Source organism: Glandiceps talaboti, chromosome 5 (assembly GCF_964340395.1).
Source record: "Glandiceps talaboti chromosome 5, keGlaTala1.1, whole genome shotgun sequence".
Taxonomy (NCBI): domain Eukaryota; kingdom Metazoa; phylum Hemichordata; class Enteropneusta; family Spengelidae; genus Glandiceps; species Glandiceps talaboti.
The window spans coordinates 13,458,238-13,481,461 of NC_135553.1; the positions used below are offsets into that span (position 1 = coordinate 13,458,238).

At 34.0% G+C, this 23,224-nt stretch overlaps 1 protein-coding gene across 1 annotated transcript in view; it reads right to left on the reverse strand.

The window, feature by feature from the left end:
• Positions 1-6,458: 6,458 nt before the first annotated feature.
• Positions 6,459-23,224, reverse strand: part of LOC144435998 (COP9 signalosome complex subunit 1-like) — a 39,567-nt gene continuing 22,801 nt past the window's right edge. Inside the window, exon 14 of the mRNA XM_078124665.1 lies at positions 6,459-7,286. Within this exon, the coding sequence (XP_077980791.1) occupies positions 7,267-7,286 (20 nt within the window). The 3' untranslated portion in view covers positions 6,459-7,266. The remainder of the gene's footprint in view (positions 7,287-23,224) is intronic.

The window sequence follows — 23,224 nt, forward strand, 5'->3', positions numbered from 1 at the left end:
TTTACTTCTAATAAAGGATGTACATGATGTAGTTATCACTCACAGTTTGACAGCCAGCTGCTTTGGAAAATCTATGATACCACTAATATTTACTGCTGCAGGGATGTAACTAATTCCTTTCTTCATTCTCTTTTTTAAAGAAGGTAAATTGGAAAGATACGCATGTCATGTAAATTCATGATAATTTATAAATATTTGTATGATTCCCAGCTCTAATAGAAAGGGCTTTCACTCATATGCACGGGTGCTTGGTTGATATCTTAAAACCAACTGACACAAATACTTAATATTATACATTCATATTCATATAACTATGCTTACTGTGAACAAGAACAAGAAGTTCCATCAATATATACTTAGTGAACACTTCACTTCTTTTGGAATCATTAGATTTTCAATATTTGTTCTTGCATTCAGGGAAGTTTCCAAAACCCGGATTTTTTCAAAATCGTTCATGCAGGGGTAAGGGGATATTGTATAATAGGGAAGAGTGCGAGTGGTGCTTTATTAATCAATACAAACCGGTAACTAATCCATCAATCTATCAAAGTATCAAAAGTACCTATGTCTGTGTGTTGATTTTAGAATTATATAGCAGCTGCATTCACCGAGAAAACAATGAACTTTTTCTCATGACGAAATGATTATATTGGATACAAACGAGTTAATCTCTTCCAGAAAGTGCGGTGCCTAAGGCAATGTGTAAATTAATCCACAAAACATTACTTGCAAAGGGCAAAACACCAAACAGCTTTTCACCACTGCCATTAGACTAATACGTGAAATGATGGTTGAGGCGTAGAAAGGTGCGTTAATTGATTGCCCTATACAGGGGTCACAATGTCTTGAGGCTAAGTGTAAAGATTTTATAGCCCCCTTATTATGTACACATCTCACTTGGTCTTTTACATGTACCTTATGGTTAATCAATTGAAAGTCTGGTTAGATCAATGGCGGGATTAAGCATTCTCTATACCCACTACACATAATAAAGTACACTCGAGCTCGCTGTAGCTGTAAAACATCAACTTTTTTTAACCTTTCGATAACAATTCAGAAGATATATATATATAAACTATGTGTGAAGGGCGACGTGTTCAGCAAGTACGGTTGTTACATCATTTGTTTTTATTTTGACCATATCATTTTACTTAAAATTATAATACGACAACGTCTAAATTAATAAGTATATACTGAATTGTGGAGGTTGTAACTTACAGTGATTGTATATTCTGGAGAAGAGAGGGAGGTTAACGATCAGATTAATGAGTTTACTGTTATTTTGGGGTTATAACGTACAATGACAATGTTACGGAGAGGAAGGATGGGGGGAGGGGGGTAACGATTTAGATGTGAAATGTTCTGTGGTATCTTATCATGACTGAAAACTTCCAATTTCTTAAACAGCCACGAGATCTATTGAACAGTACCTATCAATGGCAATCATTGGTTAAATGTCAACAAGGGATATACGAGATTCGCATTTCGTTAGACATGTCACTGACGATGACTTCACTGACCACAATTCTCACGGTGTTGTTGGCAATTCAGTAGAGGAATCATTCAACTCTGAGATATATTTGACAACTTATGCCATGCCCGGGCCAAGTTGAACAAAATACGGAAAATACACTTTGATCGTTCTACGTTACGACAGCGCGCGCCAATGTCACGACAACGCGTGTCTACGTCACTGGTTCTGCTGGGTGAGCAAAAACGTTCAAATTGACATTACTTTCCCCGATCTCTGTTGATATTACTGACACTGGTATAATTATGTCATTCTCCAATATCCAATTATCTTAGTCGATTCTTGAGTTTTTTAGGCCCAAATAAATTTTAACTTTTATACATTTTCCCTACTTCATTTTTTTTACTAACAAATAATCTTTCTCACCCTACTTTTGTTGCTTTTGGTGACCACTCTATCTTATATTAGTGTGCTCCTGTATTGAACAATGAAGGTCAAACTTCAAATAATTGATAGTAAACCTTCGGGCTTATTTTACAGCTGATGTGCTATATGTAACTGAAGTTGTGATTGATGCGTACATGTACTTTGTATTCTGACTGTCTAGAAACTTCTTACTTGAAGGAATATTGAAAAAAAAACTATTTCAGCGAATATTGAAATCATAGCTTATTGCACATTGCTGACAATAAATATGGCATTGAAAAAAGGTTTCGTGATAATTTTGAATATATTTGTATATGATTCCTTTTTTTTTCTTAAAGTAATGTCCACATATTGATATAATTACCGATACATACATACATACATACATACATACATACATACATACATTTTGAAACTACTGTGCAATCTGTTTTACAATTGGGAACCGCTGAATACGCGAAACTTGAAACTCAAATTACAGACGCATCATAGCTTTGACTTAGGGTGTCGTCCTACCCTAAAAATATCATTACAAACTTTAAGTGACCCATGAAGAGATCTATTTGCCATGTGCATGGGAACAGAGACAAAGGTAATCTCATCGTAATCGCTCCGACCACACAGAGAATAACAACCACACGTGTATCGGAAATGCAAACATACAAGTTCTCTTTTTTTAAATACCGGTACCTAAGTGATCGGAAATGAGATTATCTGTTGTAAGACGGTCTAAGCCTATGATCTTTTAATAGGTACAGTTGACCGCAAACAGATCAATAATTCCGGGAGCGTCACATCAACGCTATAGATTAAGCGACAGACTAGAAGAGTGCACTGTTGCTAAGTATTCATATGACGTTACATGGCTTTTCGCGATGGCCATGTGCTCACCATTTATCCAATGATTTGCATATGTCCTGTGCAGCTATTTTTTCTAAATTGGTTTACCTTTTAAGGGTTTAACTGTACCATATTAGGGATATTGTGAGCCCTAACGTTCAGGCTGTGATGTTTTATTCAAAAAACAATATTCAATATTTTTTTCAGTTACACGCATTTGTTTTGCGGACAGAGGTTATACGATGGATGTCCCTACATTGAAAGGGCTCGTTTAATAAAATTAATTTGGACATTGTGCGGACAGTGTGCAAGTTGTTATTTAAAATTCCTCAGCTCACTGATAAAAATGCACCAATGGCATTAGGCACAACTGTACAGTTTATGAGTCATTTGAAAAATTAAAATGTTTATCTACTTACAAACCATCCCTGTTGTTATCTTTGCTGTAGTATATACAGCATCACATGGCTGTTGCTAGGCATATGTGCATTGACGTTCTGGATGTTTATCCACTTCTCTATCAATCCTGTTATCTTTGTAATATATACCATCATTTGACTGTTGCTATTGGTGTAGTCTTGGTGCTAGACATATATGTGATCATTTATTGGATGTTTATCCACTTATCTACCCATCCATGTTGTTATATTTGCTATGCACACACCAACATTTGAATGTTGCTATTGACTGGGTTTTGTTGCTATGCATATTTACTTACATTATGTGAAAATTATACTGGCATCTGACTTTTCCTACGGGCATGGTCTTGGTGGGTAGGGCAAGTTGTCGGACATCTATAGAATAGTTGTTCGAGCAGCATCCCTATCAGCCTCATCCACTAAGCCGTTTTCGAGATATGTTTAACGAAAATTCGTTTTTTTAGACCTAATTATTTGCATATCATTGATGGACTATTATGTATTGATTAATTCTTCATCTACACACCAGGAGAAACATGTCAAAAAATTTCGCCCAATCAGTCAGGTAGTTTTGAAATAAAAGATTTTTTTCAGGAAAAAGACACGTTTATAGACCTAATATGCATATAACTCATGGAATCATCATGTCATGAACAACCCTTTATCTACATGTTCCTAAGAACATCCCCACTAAATGTCATGCCAAATGTAAGCTCTCCAGTAGTTTGTGAGTGTTGTACTAATGGTCTTTGCCTAAAATCACACACCTACCTAAATGCGAACATATTTATTTGAACAATTTCCGAAGTAAACATCGAAATTAATATTCCCGCAAATTACAAAGGCCATTGGTCTAGCGGCTTTTGATTTTAAGTCGTTTACACATGCAAAAACATATATACATACATACATACATACACACATACACACACACACACACACACATACATACATACATACATACATACATACATACATACATATATACGGACAGACAGACAGACAGACGACAGACAGACAGACAGACAGACAGACAGACAGACAGACAGACAGACAGACAGACAGACAGACAGAGAAACACGTCAATCATTTTTCAAATAATGTGCATGGCGAAACTTAATCCTGTTTTAACATTGCTAAAATCACCGATTTCCAATAGTTCTGCCATTGATGACGCAGCGCAGATAATGACATTAGTATTTTTCATAACATGGTCTACAACATCATTGGAACCAATTACAATTTATGGGGTGATGAGAAATATCTTACACAATTAGGCCTAAAAAAATTGTGTGGTTCTGATTACGCTAAATTTTGTGGGTTAGATGGATTTTTTTAATGATTTTTTTTAATGCGTGAGTGTTTAGTTCAGATAATTATGCTTTCCGTTGTTTTCTATATGGTCTCTGTGTTATTGGTTTCTTCCCATCAGATGTACAGACATTACAGATTGGGAGAACAGTTTTATATTGTCTCTTAAGTTGATGTTAGTTTCTGCGATTTTATTTTTCTCGAATAAAAATGTTAGGGTCTACAGAGAAAAACTAGTTGGGTTCGGGTAACCGGACCGAAACATTTTAGGCCTTATAACAAGTATCTTCACTCACAATACTTTTCGTGGAAAATTACCAGGTATTTTAAAGGTTATTAATCACGACAGAGGTGAATATGTAACTCGGATAATCACTACTTATTTACTATAATTGGATGGTACAACATTTCTCAATGATTTATAACATATGCGACTATCGTCATTAAAAGTATGAATACACAAAGCATAATGGTAAGATCTTTCCCTGTTGCCACTTAAACCATGTACATCTGGTCCATTACAAAATTAATTCAGTTAAATAGAGAGTAAGCTGGATGAAAGAGTTTTTTTAACAAGCTATCCGTGGAGCAGAATTGCGTCAAATGTATCATTCATTCAATTTATTGTTACGAGTAGATGTAATATTAAATTTGTATACCTGTATTTGAGCGTACTTGCGTATTGTTCTGTACTGGACACGGCTCATGTCAGTGTATTACTCCTCACTGCAATTGGTTCTGTTATTCTTATAAGCATCTAGACGTATTTTCAGCCTTTAATATTGGAGTACGGAATCATCAATTCCAATTTCTCAATTTAGGATTCCTACTTCCTTCCCAATGGTTCATGTGTTTTTTTGAAAGTATTGAATTCAGTCAGTAATTTTAGGTATCAAGAGATACACAGATAGTGTAGAAATCAGTTGTAAATAATAAGGTCACTGACACTGTACTGTGGAGCATTCATACAAAGATTCAAGATTTCTCTTTAAGTGTAGCGGTAACGTCCTGAATCACTGCATAAGCATACTAGATTCCCGAAAACTATATAGTCTGGTCTGTCAAGACCTTCACGGTCACTCTAGATGGTTGTCATAGGTTTTCACTATATTTGTAGAGTTCTTTGTATCAATGTCGAATATTCTAAAATAAGAAAAAAAAATAAGAAAAATAAAAAAACAACAGCAAAATCTAATACTCGACAGCAATATACTAGACACATAAAGCAACACTAAAGTTAATGTTAACTTTGTCAGTAATTCTGGACTCATTTTAACAAAAGAATTTGTTTTTATCTTACCCTTTTGAAATATTTCTTTTTAACTTTTTATGGGCATCTGTGATACAATGTTGCGTATAATATGGCGATCTATTCACACTCTTCACTCTACAAGAACTCGCCCACTCATAATGTTTCAACTTGTGTGTTGTTGATATCAAATGGCACATATATTTGATGTACAGTACTGATTTTCAAAATAACCAGAAGCGACCCATACATTCTAAATAACCTGATGGGCAAACTTTTCTAAGACTCAGACAAACAGAAACCTGTCATGAAACTTTGGAGATTTGGTGTATCACTTTTAAATAATGAAATGCGGGTAATAGAATTGTTCTTACAGAATCTCTCTCCTTTAACTAGCTACTTTCTGCAATGTAAGAGAGGGTGGAGTCATTATGGATTTGAAGTAACAGCTGTCTTTTTCCATATCTGTGGAATACATGATCGTGACAATGCCCCTCAAGTTTGTTGTTACAATACAACAGGTGGCATTACCTTTAAGCAGACATCTTTTCTGCATTGATGCGAATTTAATTTACTAGTCACCAAATATTTGGCTATGGCATAATTATTATACTCTCACAACCATTTCCTGATATTATATACGTCTAGACAAGACTTTGATACTGTAGGTATAATACGTTTAAAAAATGACAAACACGATATTTATTGCAGTGGCAAGCATTTAGAGTTTTATTACAGTTTGTTTGTGTATCATCTCTTCAAGAGATGAGAATGACTTCATATATACATACAGCCTCTCCAGCTAATCTCCACGTAATATGTATAATGTATTATATTGACGATGTTTATCAATAACGACCTTCTGGGACAATCCAAACACCCTTGGTATGCTGGTGTGTAACCTTACAACAACAATTTAGCTAGTACGTGGTTTAACACATAACTGATGGTGGTGAGACTTTTCAAGGAAAGATTGTTCAAGATAAAAGATATCAGTTTATCATTTTTTCCTTATTATTAAGAAGACCCAAGGACTTGTACGTTAGAATTTTATATTTAAAATATGACAAATTGAATGATACTTGCATTAAAGGACAACTGGTATATTTTAAACAACCCCATTAAGAAGAAAATGGAAGTTACACTGTTCATGTTCATTCCTGGAGTTGTTCTGAACAAGAACACTTCAAAACACTCAGAAACGTATCTATTTGTTATACTATAACGGCTACAAGTGTAAAGGATTATTTCAATGCTTTAAGGCATTGTCGTCAGCATTGTTGATTTATTACTTTTAAATAATAAAATTAAATATATAAGGAATTATGTGACCAATTTCTGAAGTAGAAAGTGACTGACAGGGGAAGAATGATTGTTAAGCTCTAACGGTAACCGATACCATCCATCACAGATGAAAAAGTCAGTACACCAGAAACCGAAAAAAAAAAGATTGGGTACAAATTAAAACATTTTTATGTTAGCACTAATGTTAAAGCCGAGTAGACCCACTGGCAGCTGCAGCCTGTTGTGGTGATAGTGCCTCGCCTCCACTAGAGTCCCGGGGTGGACTCTGAAAGAAATAATACATGCCATAACAAATATTATCTCTTCATTAAATACATATTTGCTGTATAATTCGTCTATGCACAAACATAGAACCAAAATAGCGATGTGAGGACCAAACCAGTCAACAGTGGTTTCACTCCAATGCAAACACGCTGTCATGTTGGTAGGACAAGCACATAGGTGTTCAGCTGCTTAAACTATAAACACACTACTGTCCAAATATGTGCGAAACACAAATAGCTGCATGCAAAAACAACGTGCATACAAATTAGCTAACGTATGGTATATAAAGAGTATCACAGTTAACGAAATATTCATTACACGTATGTTTATTATTTATTAGTTCATTTGAATATGAAGTCGCGAACAGTTCAACAATACTAATAATTTTATAAGTGGTTACTTTGACAACTGGTTTTTCAACTGTTGAGTTAGACATTCCTATCAAATTGATTTCAATGAATACTTCCAATACCGAAACTGCATCCAAGGCAAAGATATTACGTTGAGCAATTTTCTATTGTACCAGACGTGTTTCTAGACGTACAATCCTACCGTGTACTTCCTCTTTGCGTGATCAGAATACCTGCTTATGCAACTGGGAGAATTTAGACTACCTATTCACTCACAAGAACCCAGCTACCATATGATTCGAATTGTTGTAAATTCTAATTGCTTTGACTGGATCAATGCACTTGACTACACATATGTGCATAACATCATGTACATGAAAGGTTTGTGATGACTTTTAACTAGTCAAAGTGGCATCAACTTATCTACGCAAGAGATTTCTGTCTGGTTTATCTAATAACTCGTTAATATTTAAGTAGGTTTCTTTTACCTTTGTATGTGATATAATGTATCTCAATACATGTGCATACAGTTGCAAGAAGTTTTACTAGATAAGGAATATCAGATACATGACATGTTAAATCACACAGACCACCGGAAAAGATACAGCCATTACCACATAATATAACTATGAATGTCAGGATTATAGTGTAGCTCAGTATGCAGATTGTGTTATTGTTTTGCATTCTGGATTTTAATATATGTTTCTTCACTTCTCAGAAAAATTGTGATCGTGTTTGTTGTCACTTCTTATTTTTTCATTTATTTGTCTTTTGACATATTATATAAAAACCAGTGTTTGCGCAATGTAGTCCGTAAATGCTGTGTACTTTCGATGCAAGACACTGTTTTGACAACAGAACAATAAGGCTACTGAGTAAATTTCCTTGGAAGATAATGAAGGAAGAAGATGGGAACGGAATATGATTTGGGAGCATAATTAATAGTTTTGTCACCTTGGGTATTTCATACATGATATTTATATCCATCATCCACGTTTCCTCGAGAGAAAAAAAAACACGTTTGAGTAACAACATAGTCAACAGTTCCATTTTTATATTACTCTCTCAACGACTACAGGCAAACACATAATACGGCTGTATCAGAGAGGAAATTGTGGGTACAAAACATCTGATAGCTTTACATGAGGAAGCATAATATATCATCAGAGCTTTGACCGTTTGGTTGTAAACACGTTAACGTTACACGTTACGTAGACTTGATTTGATCTTCTATTAATATTCTTAACATGCACAACACACAATAATAAAGGATGATCGTCCTCAAAACTAAAGGTAATATCAAATGACATTTGGTAAATCTGTATGTAAAGATCAAGTGCCGAGTTCAATTCAAGTACTGGTATATAGACATGAAACAAGTAAATGAATGTTTATGCATTAGAATGTTGTCATAATGTGGTAAATACCTTGTGAATATGGAAGAGATAGTTTGGTCTTATACAACCTTCGTGTTTGTCACTTTAAAGGATTTATGACACCGTCTGTATAGCTCATAATGATGAATCCCATTATATTCCTAAAAGTAAACATCTATAACATTTACACAGGAAAAGAAAGAAGTCCAATACACGTCAAATTAATCACTCTTTACGTTTTTTGTTTGTTTGCATAAGTTCGGCTTTAATTACCAAACCGTTTCGCTGTCACTTTGTGAAGTTGATGACACATTCGACAAGTGACGAGAAAGAAAATATCACAAAATTTAGCCATTGACACTAGGTTGTCTAACTTTCATCAAATCTAAACCCATTAGGTAATGGACATAAATGAAGTCCTTGACATTTATCAACACACGTCACGTGGAGAGTTGCCTAGAAAACTATTGGTCCATTCCTGTCAACAATTAGTGTGCAATTACATCTCCAGCAAGGAATGTTGGTGGTAGGCGTACTACTTTATATCGCCAATAATAACCTTTTCATATACACTTAACAAATAACAACTGGTTGCACATGATTGCACAAACACAAACATTCTCTTTCTATGACCATTATCACATTTAATTTATGGCGGTGCCTCTTCAACATCAGTTACATCCCTGTGTTATAAATACTATCGGTTTTACCATTTACAGTACTAGTAATGCTAATCTGTACGAATCTTTCTGATAGTAACTTTTTATTTATGCTGGGCAGTTTATATAAAATTATCTCTCAAGGGCTCTCATGACTTCAGTTTTAATGCAGGAGGAAGCTGGAGTGCCGTGGAAAAATCTGTATTTTTTTAAAGTAGAACCACACAGTATTGTAAATTTAATAAAATTCAGACCTAACCAGGTCTCAACCCCCAACCGCAGTAGTAGGAGCTCCTCGGACAACTCAGTCAACTGCCACTCAGATGAATGTCTAACTCGACATGTCGAAAGCAGGCAAATGTGTATCGCGGGGAGGGGGGGGGGGGCAACTCCCATAGACGGCAATATGCAGAGGGTCCGCGTGAAAGGGGTCGGGTTTGCATGCTGGTTGGTATCAGAAAGGGTATACTTTTCATGAGGTGGTGGTATGAGAAAGGGTCAGGTGAATCAAAACTGGCGTTAATTAACAGAGACTCGACTATGCAGTCCAAACTGGAAGCGTTTCAACCTGGTGTATCTACCTTCAAAACTTCCGTACTCTCGCCGTTCATGCCACGCTAGATCTACGGCTAGCTTCCACTGGGAGCCCTTGCTTTTAGTGACTTAGACTAATTACAATGCAACTTGGTATCAGAAAGTGTATATTTTTTGCGTTACTCATGGAGTTACCCCCGGGTGTGTATCCTTCGAAGTATGTATTGAACCCTTTAAACCACCCAATGGGGTTTGGTTATGTATACATACCTGTGATTGCACGCGATGAAGCAAATAACAAATGCATATTTAAATTTCAAATTTTACACAAAGTTGTCATGTATCATGAAGCATCCTATACACAACTCTTTTTCTTGATAGGTAACCTGTTTTCTGAATGAGCTCAGTAAATGTCACCCAGCATTATACACGGATAAACATCAGATATACCTTCCCACACAGACTATTTTAAACTTGATTACTTGTAATGTCATGTTGTTTCCTTCAAGTCATAACGCATCTCGTCATGAAAACATTCAGAAGTGCTTTTGCATTAATTCTTTAATCTCTTATAGGAAATTTTAATATATTACAATTTTCAGAAAATAGTCATTATAATATTCACAAACACTTTTCTACTGCCCTGTATACCTCTACCATACATCGTCATGTACAGCAAACTATTCTTTCAAAGAAAAATCCCGAAGATGAGGTTATATGTAACATTCTCCAAACCAACGGTAATGTTTGACAAGGTACACAATGATAGCTACCATACCCCTGATTGGAGAAGACGTTAACCATTTGTTTGCAAAAGTGTAGAAAATTAATCTCATCTGTCTGGGCTATACTGTAATGGTAGGGCTTCAAGTTGTCCAAAGATGTAAGTATATATACCTGGCTGCCCTTACTGTAAACGGAAGTTTCTCCAATTAATACATACTAAAAGCTTCACTATCTAGAATCTTGATAAACATTCATTGCATGATAACATAAGTTGATGATTAGCAAACCTGTAATTATAAATTCAGCTGGTACGTCATTCCCTACTTAATAATGAAGCAAATGCAATCTATCCTGCTTAACTTGCTGTTGTTTTGAATGGTAACATATTTGTAATTGCAATATATCTAATTATGACGTTCATACCTGGATGATTGAGAACATCATTACCTACTTCTTTTTTCAATTATTTCAGGGCTGATCCGTTTACCTTGTATCACTTCTTATTGCATGTGCATTTACCTTCAGTGTCTATGCCTATGATTATTGAATAAACCTCCTTGAACACAGAGACACTGTATATGTGCATATGTAAAGTTAACATCTGTGCATATGTGAAGTTAGAGGCACATTAAATACAACCAAAGTAGCTTTTATGGGCTTTTACTGTGCCAAAAAGGTTGAAAAGAAAATTGATCAAGGCAACAACCAGACAATTTCACTTTATATGCTGTATATGAGGTGCATGTGAGATACTGCTACTTATGGAACTACCTTCAAGGCATACAAGTCTGTGTTATCTATGTTAATAACATCACCAATGACCATCCATATATCTGTGCAATGTCTAAATGTCTAATTATTGATAACAATTATGCTTTAGGCTACAAACAAAACTTATCATAAATCCCACGAAATATTAATGATGTTTCACAAAATAACATTTATGGAAAAATATCTGACAATTGAAACAAATTTATTATTCATAACACCTTTCAGTAGATATAAAATATACATAAGAACTGCTGATTGAAATTACTCCGGAGTTCTTAATCTATGCATTATGATTTCTATCTACATGAAGTACAGCCATAGAAAATATTTTTTATTTGTACTTAACTTTTTCAGGTAATAAATGTTTAAAGTTGGTCATTTGAGTAATTTATGACTGTTTCAAACATACTATAGATTTCAATTTCGATGTAGCACTATAGGGCAGATGAGTCAATATAATCGGTGAAGCTAAATGCAGCTATTTACACAAATCGCTGATTTTCAGTACTTATCATGACTCTGAGCTATATACACAGTCATTTCTGAACTAGGCAGGTTTTGTGTAACCATGACAGGTTAACATGAACAAACGGCAAGGTTGAATGATTACAGTGACCAGTTTGTAATATTCGAATTGGTCGACCCAGCCTGGCCACTGCCATTTCTGAATAAAGTCTGTATGCAAGATTTGAACCACAACTATGCCCAAATTGACTCAGTTGTCTATTGAAAACTGTCTACAGTTTTTAGGTCAGTGTTAGGGGTAATAACAACTCAAAAAGAGCTGAATACCTATGAAGCATTATAGTCTAACTGAGGTTCATTGTTATCATTACAGATCAAATATAGACATTACGTACAGACATTGATTACGGATCAAATACAAGACAGTTAATCACAATCAACCTGAATTTACCACATGTTGAAATACTGTATTTTCATGATTTGTTCAACTTCCACAGCTACTTCACAGGATTAGTACATTTTGAAGCAGAATGAACCATTTCATCACATTTTACACCAACATATCAATTTTGCCTGAGGAGCATGCATCTGTTGTCAACTCATACATGTAATGAGAGTTGAAAATTGCTGGAATAAAACAATCTTCTGAATGGAAGATATATGTATTTCAAAGACTTGGTTATTTAGGGCTGTTGAGCAAACGTGCACGCTAGTTTCCTGGGGCTGCAATTATGCTATATTTGAAGTGAATGACTACAAGAGGTTGTGCACACTACTTTTCATACTACAAAGAGTATCAGCCAAATCAAAGTTGACATACTAATCTACATATCACATAGGTTCAATCTATCACAATAATCAGACCTTTTAAATTACACATTCTGTAATAAGCAATTCATAGTCACTTTTTGAAAACAGGAAACTTGAGATAACATTTGATCAACACTGATGTCAAGCTGAGCTTAAATTTTTTTATCCTAGAGTCTCAACAACCTCGAATGGTCCATCTTTATTATACTTGTTACTCGGTCAATCTTGCCTAAAGAAAGTAATACACAGAAGTGAGCCTTCATGATGACTTTAAGTCCATACAAATATCAGACATATAGATGAGACCATCTCTGTGTTCATTTCTCCCATTGGGGAGACAGTCAGTTGCTGGTGAAAAGAGCTGATTACATTGTGATTTTGCCTGTGAAACTGTAATCAGTTAGCAAATACCATGACCTGAGAACTTTCTGCACAATTTGAAGCTCATCAGCAGTTTACATTGACAAGCTATTTGTAGTCACAATAAGGTGAATCTAACCAAAAAACTACATTGAACCCCTTGTATGACCTAGTCGAGTGTAAACATCTGCTGATTTCACTCTCAACCCTATTATTGACACTTATTACTAATGTCAAACCTTTTACCTGTAGTTAAATGACCATGAAACTTCTTGCCATCTGATTTGTGGTTTTATGAAAACCGACAATATAGCCTCAAATTTGTTATGAATAATTTGAATATGTTTCTTTATCATGATCTCATGATAATCCAATTTATGTTACTAGATCAAGTATCGTGTAAAGACATTGTAATGAGGCCTCAACTATTTCATTGCTGGCAACCACAAAGAAATTGCTATAAGTGTAAAATGTCAAAAAGGTGTCATATCCTTGAACAGAAAAACTCCTTTCATGCAATACCTTCAATTCCATCTGGAATAGTTAATCTATTTTCTAGGTCACAGGTCTTCTCTAATACTCTAACAATTGGCAATTACGTGTTTGTACAGTTCAAACGCTCTTATAAGTAGACATCTCCCGACATGAATCATTTCCTAAGTTTTTTTTTCTTAAGAATACTGGTAGCAGTTTTAACCTATTTTCTCATTTGACCCCATTAGATGAACTGATCATTACCTAGGAAGATGATACCAGTATCATGGTTTTATGTGATGATGAAGCAAAAAAAACATAAAGTGAACTTTCTTTAAATTGAAAAGCTTTTAACCAGCATTTTCAATGATATAATGTACTATCTTGTCTAAATTGGTACTGTCACCAGTTTTGATTTAATTTGGATTTTAGATGTATTGATAGATATTACAATTACTGTATTACAAACCTGAGTGTTTTTGTTTCATCATAATGACAAGATAGAGTACACTGAACATTCTTGAACAGAGTAGAATTAACCTAGTTTTAAGGTTACTGTTCAGTGCACTCGTCAACATGTTCTATATAAATGTTCCACTCACTACATCCCTATAAGCAAAAAAATGTATTCAATATATACTTTACACTGGGCCTTGAGCCTGATCTAAACAATATATAAAATAAAAAATATCTATATCTATAAAAATCACATCTTTCAGGTGTTTTATGCTGTTGTATAAAATAGGCACGTTGGTAAAATTACCTGCAGGGGAAACACAACTCATGTGGTTGCCTGAACTTGAAGAGGATGTGGGCGTATACTATAGGAGATCTGCTGTTTCAAAGTCAGAGGTTATAACATTGTGCTAATAGACAGTGAATTGCAAGCAAGTTTAATAATTGAATAGCTGTACCAGAAAAGTACTTGGCAAATCTTACAATAATATCCAGGCCTGTCTGACTAATGCTCCTTTTTAAGCAGGTTATTTGAAAGGGCTTCCTTCCTTGTCAGAGTATATCCTCATAGATATTTCCAGTCACCAGCCATCATCATCCTAAGTTTTCAATATGACACACGCAGTTCAAACAGGAACTATAGAATGTTTTCCTTTTGTCGTTATGACAACCCACGGTTACACCAATGGTTTTGAGTCATAAATTGAAAATCACTGTTAATTTCCATTTCATTAAATTAAGTTTGCACAGGTAGACATATGTACTTATATCATGTATATGATTCTCTGATGTCTTTCTATATACAAGCTTAAAAAAAATTAATTAATTATTTAATAAACAATGTATGCACCTCCAAAGTAGAAGCCTTAATCTTTTTGTACATCATTTTGTTCTAAATATCTGAGAATGGGATGGAATTCCCTTAACATAGTGAGTTGTTTATTTTCCTCCAGAATTGAATTAGAAAGTCATAACAGGATATTACACCAATCTGATTGAACTATGATGTAGGAATACAACTCGATTCCTTTAATTACCTTTATTTCCTTCATATTGTCACTTGGTCATGATTTCTTAATTCTGGGAGTGATCACCTAAGAAGCGATGCCTGAAACTAATTATGAAAATGACATTAATATTCATAGGATGTTTACCAAAACCTAATCAGTTCTTTCCACTATCAAAAGAAAAATGTGTTGTAAATTTCATTAGAATTGATGCAGCAGTTTTGTAGATATCAACAGGCAAAGACAGACAGACAGACAGACAGACAGACAGACAGAGACAAACAGACAGACAGACAGACAGACAGACAGACAGACAGACAAACACAAACAAACAAACAAACAAACAAACCAAAGACAAACAAAACTTTCATTATCCTTCCAGTCAGAAGGATAAATAATGAGCAACACTAAGCAAAGACAATAAAGGTAAATGAAGGAATTGAGTCATATTTCTATATCAGATTTTAATCAGATTGAGAATGCATGAAAGTACAGTGCTCCCACTCCTTTGTTCAGTTAGTCTAAAGCTATACATGGTATCAAATCATCTCTAATCCCATCCAACTCAATGAGAAATCATAAATAAAGAATTCTTCATGAAATGAGTAAACCACCAACTGTTAGAATAATGCAAACAATGTATAAGTAGCATCCATGAGCTGACAAATATACATGTACCATAGTTTATTTGGACATCATATAACTGCCTCAATAAACACTAACTTATTATTGGGCAGAAATCTGTGATTGATTAACAAAGTTATGATGTTAATGGCTGTGTGGGTGGCTTTGTTTGAACTTGAAATTTCATCTCAGGACATCATTGAGCTAGACGTAAAGAGAGATCTTGAGATTTGATGCCACGGATAGCACTAGACTGATAAAGAGAGATCTTGAGGTTCAATGCCACAGATAGCACTAGATTATGAACTACTGATTGTGTTAATACTACTATAGGTTGAAGACTTTAATAACAAAATCTATAAAACTAAGTTTCAAAATTGACATGTCCTTTGACTCTTCCACTCTTTCCCTAATAATATCAACAGAAATCCTACTTATTGAAAAACAAAACTTAACTCCAAATGTCAATTCATTATAAAAAGAATTCAATTATAGCTTTCATATAAATAGTACAAGTTTTCTGTCTAATATGAAAAGTACTGGGGGTTAGTAAGTCAAAGATAAACGAAGTTCCATGCTGACATCTCGATAATCTAGTAAAAGGTTAATGGGGTAGAAGAAAGTAAATATATAATCCCAAAAAGTTATTATTTTATACATATAGCCAGGACAGTGAATAACAACACACAAAGACCTTTAATATTGAAGAGGTGTCAGAAATATATACCTCATAGAAATTTACAAATTGAAATTTTGAAGTTCCTTGGTTATTATCAATAACCTGATAGCTTTCAATTTGTAAATTTCTATGAATTTATGGATTATATCTTTTCATCACAAATATAATTTGCTCCTTAGCAAAACTGAATTAGAAGATAAAAGCAAATACTGTACGATGGATATTATTCTACCTGACCTTCTAAGTTATATATATATATAAATTATATATATTTAAGCCAAGGAATAAGGATGTTATAAGTCATTACTCAGAGCTTCATGCTTCCTCAGCGATCATCAGACGACCATGAGTAATATATATATATATATATATATATATATATATATATATATATATATATATATATATATATATATATATATATATATATATATATATATAAATTATATATATATATTATATATATATACTGTCTACAGTGTATATACCGTTGATGGTCACTTATGTTTCTTTTAAGATATCTTGACATCATCTGAACTACTATGATAACATCTTGAAACAAATCTCTCATCAGAAAACCATGCACAATTATGATAATATTTGTCAATATGACATCATTTTGAGGAAGTAAATAAATGAAAAGAAAATGTCAAAGTTAATTTCCTCTTTGGGCATTGCTGTTATACTGTGTTCTACCCAGATTCACTTCTGAATCAATATTAATATGTTAGCCTTTCCTGTGGCCATCTTACCTTTAGACACATTAGCTTAATATTTGAGGAGGGGTTAGATTTCAACTTCATTCCTGTACAAATTTGATGAAAGATTTTGTTTTCAAAATTCGTCAAAATAAATCATGGTATTCATGATTGTTCCTCTGTTGCAGCTACATCAAGACAACTCAAATTCAATTACTGTAACAGTAAATACAAAATAACTAAAAAGCCAGAATGACAACAATCTCTACTATAGGTAACAGTAATCATTCAATACAATACCTGTCAGGAATGTCAATATCATTCTTGTACACTTTCGCTTTGTGGAACAAGGTTTTGATCAACAGTCCCTGATGCCATTTACCTTATCAAGGTAACATACACTCAACTGCTTTTATTACTAATCAATTTGCCAATGATAGCAATGAAGATAGGCAGACCAAGATATACACTCTGAAGACATGATATTTAGGTTATATTCTACTATTGATCAAAGCCATAGAAAGTAAGTTCGATTTGTATATGTTTAAAGTTAACACTCGCATTGTCTTATGGATTCTTCTATTAGCTAAATGCACAATGGGCAGGAGTTAACCATAATAGAAAATTACACCGAAAATGGCCTACATATTAAGATTATCTGGAAAAAATATGGATTCCATATACCATTATAAAAACATTTCACCTTCACAGCAAGGTCAGACTGTAATTAATCATACACATAAATGGAACACTAAGAGGTATACAATCTGAGGAAACATACGACATCCACTGGGAAAACTGGTATTCACAAAAGAATTGATTTTACCTTAAGTATGCTTAAACTTGTTAACTTACATGTCGATTGACAAAGCTTCACTATATAACACCACTCAAACAGCCAGTACATATTAGGAACTGCTACAGCTGATTGAGCATGTTCTGACATTCAACTTACACAACTGAAGGTCATAAAGACAACAAGGGTTTGGTGTGCTCTTTGTTCAACTTATATTTTTATCCTGAACTGTATCCGACTAAAGTGGTATTTATGGAGTTAACACAACTCATATTCACTGAAGACGCATCGCATTAAAACCGTACTAAAATTAAGACTGTGCTACTTCTAAATATTTACACAATACAGTTACAGCTAGATTGACTTCAAGCTTTGTGCAAAGAGATGTGTAAGTGTATGTATAAATATACAGAGAGACAGACAGACAGACAGACAGACAGACAGACAGACAGACAGACATACATACATACATACATACATACATACATACATACATTAAATCAAAGAGATAAAATCCAGAATATTTTGGCTAATTTAATATTCAGTCTCAACTAATCAGCTTTTCACATTATTCTCCTCATTAAAACATTATCAATACTTGCAGAGTGCTGTCTCTTTCATTAATGACATTTTCATAATTGAGTTAAAATGTAATTTCTCATCTGTAAGATGAAGAAATCTGATTCTTTGAAGTAGTAAATATGCATGCTTCACAAAAACGATACAACAGACTTCACAATGTTAAGATCATCTACCACTAGGTATTGAAAATCACTGAAAATGTGTCAAACAATTTTCTCTGCGACAGATGAACACATTTAAAAGTTACATATTTCAATTTGGAATCCCCAAATGATAAGCCCACTGAGGCACAAAACTACACCGCATTTGTACCCATTTAATGCTGTAATATGTACAATGTATGTAATTACAGGTTTTGATCAATTTTGTTTCGGTAATATTAATATCTTTTCTATATTTTTATTTTTATTTTTTAATCAGTTTTGTAAATATTGAACACATTCCACTTTCTGAGTGTCCGTAAATGGGGTAATCCTGTAGACATCTCGAAAACATAAAAAAGGATAAGACGAAATCAAGAACATATTTAAGTTAATGGTGAAATTTGGTTCAAGGACAAAGTTTTATACATGACTTCCTTTTACATAAACCAGTCATTTCAGTCATTAGATGAATCACTTGCAATCTTAACACATACATGTATTTTTCATCTGAATTATTAAAATGACAATTGATGTAGAAATAGCTCTCTGTTAATATGCAATGCGTGCACCTAGAACTTTAAACATTAAAGTAAACCTGTGTACTGTACTATTGTCTAATAATCACAACTTCTCATTGAATGAATGAGTTACCTCTCCAGGGTATATCTCTTGATCATGAATTTTCCATGAAAATTGACAATCTATATAGAGCATCGTGAGATTTCATGTAAAGGTGTCTGTCAATTAACATGCTTGATCTGTCCTCGAACCACAATTCAACACATGATTATGGCAATGAGACATGCAATTGACTGTTCTGTGCACTACATAGAAGGTTAATTGGAATTTTTTGTTTTACTCTTCTGATTAAACTTGCTAATGTCTGTTTTAGTGATTTTTAACAAAACACATTTAGGTAATTTGAATACAAATTGGGAGAGTGAATTTTTTTCTGATTTGGTTTCTATGCCTTGCTTATCATAACACCATCCACATGGTACACATCAAGCAACTGACCAATGTGTGATCCTTTTTTTTATCCCTGACATGTTGGCACCACACTCTTGTAATGATATACATGTGTGATCTCAGTGTCTGTACACAATGTGTTATTGAAGGAACTGAACTCTAAAATTATATACCACACACTGTTAAATCATTTGTGAAATATTCATCTGGAGAAGTACAGTTCTGTGCTGAATTAAGGAGCTATTTATATTACATAACTTGAGTTTCTATCACAAATGTGGCCAAGTTACATTAAAAGGAGCAATTGAAAAGTAGTGACAATTAACGACAGAGATACAGATGTACATATTAACTTCAAGCTTCAACACATATCATGTATATTGTGTTTAGCTTCCTTTGTTCTATTCACTTTTTTAAGCATCAACTGGCAGTGCCTGAAGGTGGCTATAGAAATGGGCCCTGTCCATATCTCTGTGCTTCCGTGTACATCATTAAAATAACAATTCTGTTTCCCTGACATACACAATTTACAATGCAAGTATGACAAATATATTCAACAAAGTCAGGTCTTTTTTCAGGGAGTACTTCTAGAATTCGTGTATAAAATTCATCATCAGCCTATATCTGGGAGGCACACATGTTCTTGTAGTTTTGACATTTTAAATCAGCTAAAACACTATTCTCATTGTAGCGTACTCACCATTAATGCTGTAATGTTTTGAATCAATCAGTGAAGAATGTGCCTTTTTGTTACTTTCTAACAGGATTACTTACATTTCGACTCACTTCTTTTAGTAAGGTTTCATTTCCATTCCTAATCTTAATTACTTTTTAGACAAATATACACGGTTCATTGATTGTATTTATTCTATTCTATTCTATGAATACAAAAGGGAAATCCCAACTCAACACATGATTTACTTATCCATAGACAATCTATTCACTACAATGTACTAATTTCACATGCATGTAGGATTTAACAGATCTTTCTGATCATCACTAATTTAAGCGATGTCTGTCTGTTTGAAATAAATACATTTCAAGTAGTCTGTTAAGCTTCTTTCATTCAGTCTTTTTCATAACTCAATTCTCATGTCTACAAATTAATGAAACACCAAAAATGACTCTTTTCAGAGAATTTTCCATGGAATATATATGGCGCCAACACGGATTATATTAAAGTCCCCCTATGATTTCTTTGCTTCTTAAAAAGAGGAAAATTAATGACCATTACAGAAAAATCTAATCAACAAAACCTGTCCTTTGGTGTGCCTTGTGGATGACTCACAATAGAAAAAGGGTTCGGAAAACAGCAGTAATAGAAATGACAATGCAAGCAAGTAGTAGGATACACTAGGAACTCTGTTCTTTATATGCATGTGCACTCCAACTTGTAACTGAAACTTACATCACACAAGAATGCACGCACACTCCAACTTGTAACTGAAACTCATATCACACAAGCAATTTTGATTTGATCGTCTGCCTTATCGGCGGGCTGCGTGCTGATTGGTTGATTATGTATGACGTATGACTATATAATGAGTTCATCAGAAACGGCAACAATGTTAACAACAACAACGTATAACACAAATATGAATATGAATCAATAAATGTAATTCACGACATGCCTAAAGGATGGCTATAGACATTTACAAAAGGTAGGTTTCTTGATATTTCGAAGTGGAATAATTGATAAAAATCACTGTAGCAACAAGAAATAAATGTATGCCAGAGGCAAGTTCTGTATCAGTAAACCAACATGTAACATGTTTTTGCCAAACTACACACAAAAAACATGCATCAAGTCAAACTTCAAATGTTTGAATAAGTCTTCAAGAAAATTACTTATTTCATGACATTACTTTGCTATCTTTAAGTCTGTAGGTCTGATGGCACACATTTGCAATGCTTAATACACAAGGCAGGAAAGTGTGAGTTCTGTTGAAGTCGAGCATGTATCTGAGCAAAGTTATAATTTTTGGCTGCAGTTCTGGAAGTTTAATACAATGAATGGTTCACAGTTGCCATCTGACTTAAATTATCATTCAGACTGTTACAGTATGATTATAAAATTGAAAATACGAGCAACATGTACACATGCACTTCCTCTTTAAAAATGTATTAATTACTTTCTTTATTTGTAAATGACTGACTGACTGACCTGTTATTTTTGAGGTGTTGTGAGAAACACAACATAAAGTGTTAAAATAATTGTTCATAATTAATGGAAAATCTCAAAACCCAATGATACCAGACTGAGTACAGTAGTCGCAACATGGAAAACCAATTAAAGCGACAAAAACTGAGCTTACACATATTTTTTCACTTGGAGCATGGGAAAATACATGTTTTGCTTTATACTATACTCAGGCTAGTATAATGTTAAAGTTGATGTCAGCCTTTGATGCAATCAAAATGTCTTCTAGTGTTATTAGCACAGTTCTTGACATGATGGAAGTCACCTCAACATATATGTGACTGTAATTATTATGTTATTCAAAGTGTTTTTGAATTCACATTTATTTACCAGAAATATATCACACTAATATCACTCATATATATTGGCATGTATTTCAACACACATACATGTAGTGTTATATGAAATATATCAGGTTTGCATACAAATACATTATATCGGTGTACTTGTAACAATCCTCATGTAGATACCATCTGAATAATCCCACAAAAATTAATACATGAAGCCTCTGACTTTAATTTGAGTTGAAGGTTATTGACCAAAAACCACACTTTTAACTAATTTTCCAAACCTACAAAGTACATGTTCAATGCGAATACCATTTTGATTTGAACAAGTTCCTGGCTAGAGATCACAAGTGACATTCGAAGCCCATTTACTTTATTATAGTTTATACGTGCTGGTGAATGTCAATGATCTTGTGGCTTTAGATTCAAAAGTATTGAACATGTTGCTAACACCCACATACAGACTCTGCCATACACACACTGAACCACAGTTCAGTTGTGCTACAGAGAGCGACATGTAGATGTGTAGGTTGTATGCTTTGTCTAGTTTAACATTGACTTTCAATCACGACTGAGATTTTACCTCAAAGGCTATACACTGCAAAGAGCAAGTTGATGAGTACCTGCATAGAATGATTTCACCTGGAGGGGTTACTAGAACTGGGTGTATGAGTGCATTTGTTTGTAACATTTGTAACATCTCGTTTCCTGCAACTGAAGATAATTATCTCAATAGTTTTTTCAGAAACCTCATCCATGATATGACCTATGGACATCTTTAAGAAGTCATTTGTCAAAGGGAAGACCTGCATCAATGGACAATTACTACCTGTATTGTCAACCATTTCGTCTATTCAAATTTGAAACACTTTGATGTAGGCGTACATAGAATACAGAAACTAATACACTTCTTGCATGCAGCCTTGATTTTATTCTAAGAAAATGCTACTGACAAGTTAAATCTCAACTGGTG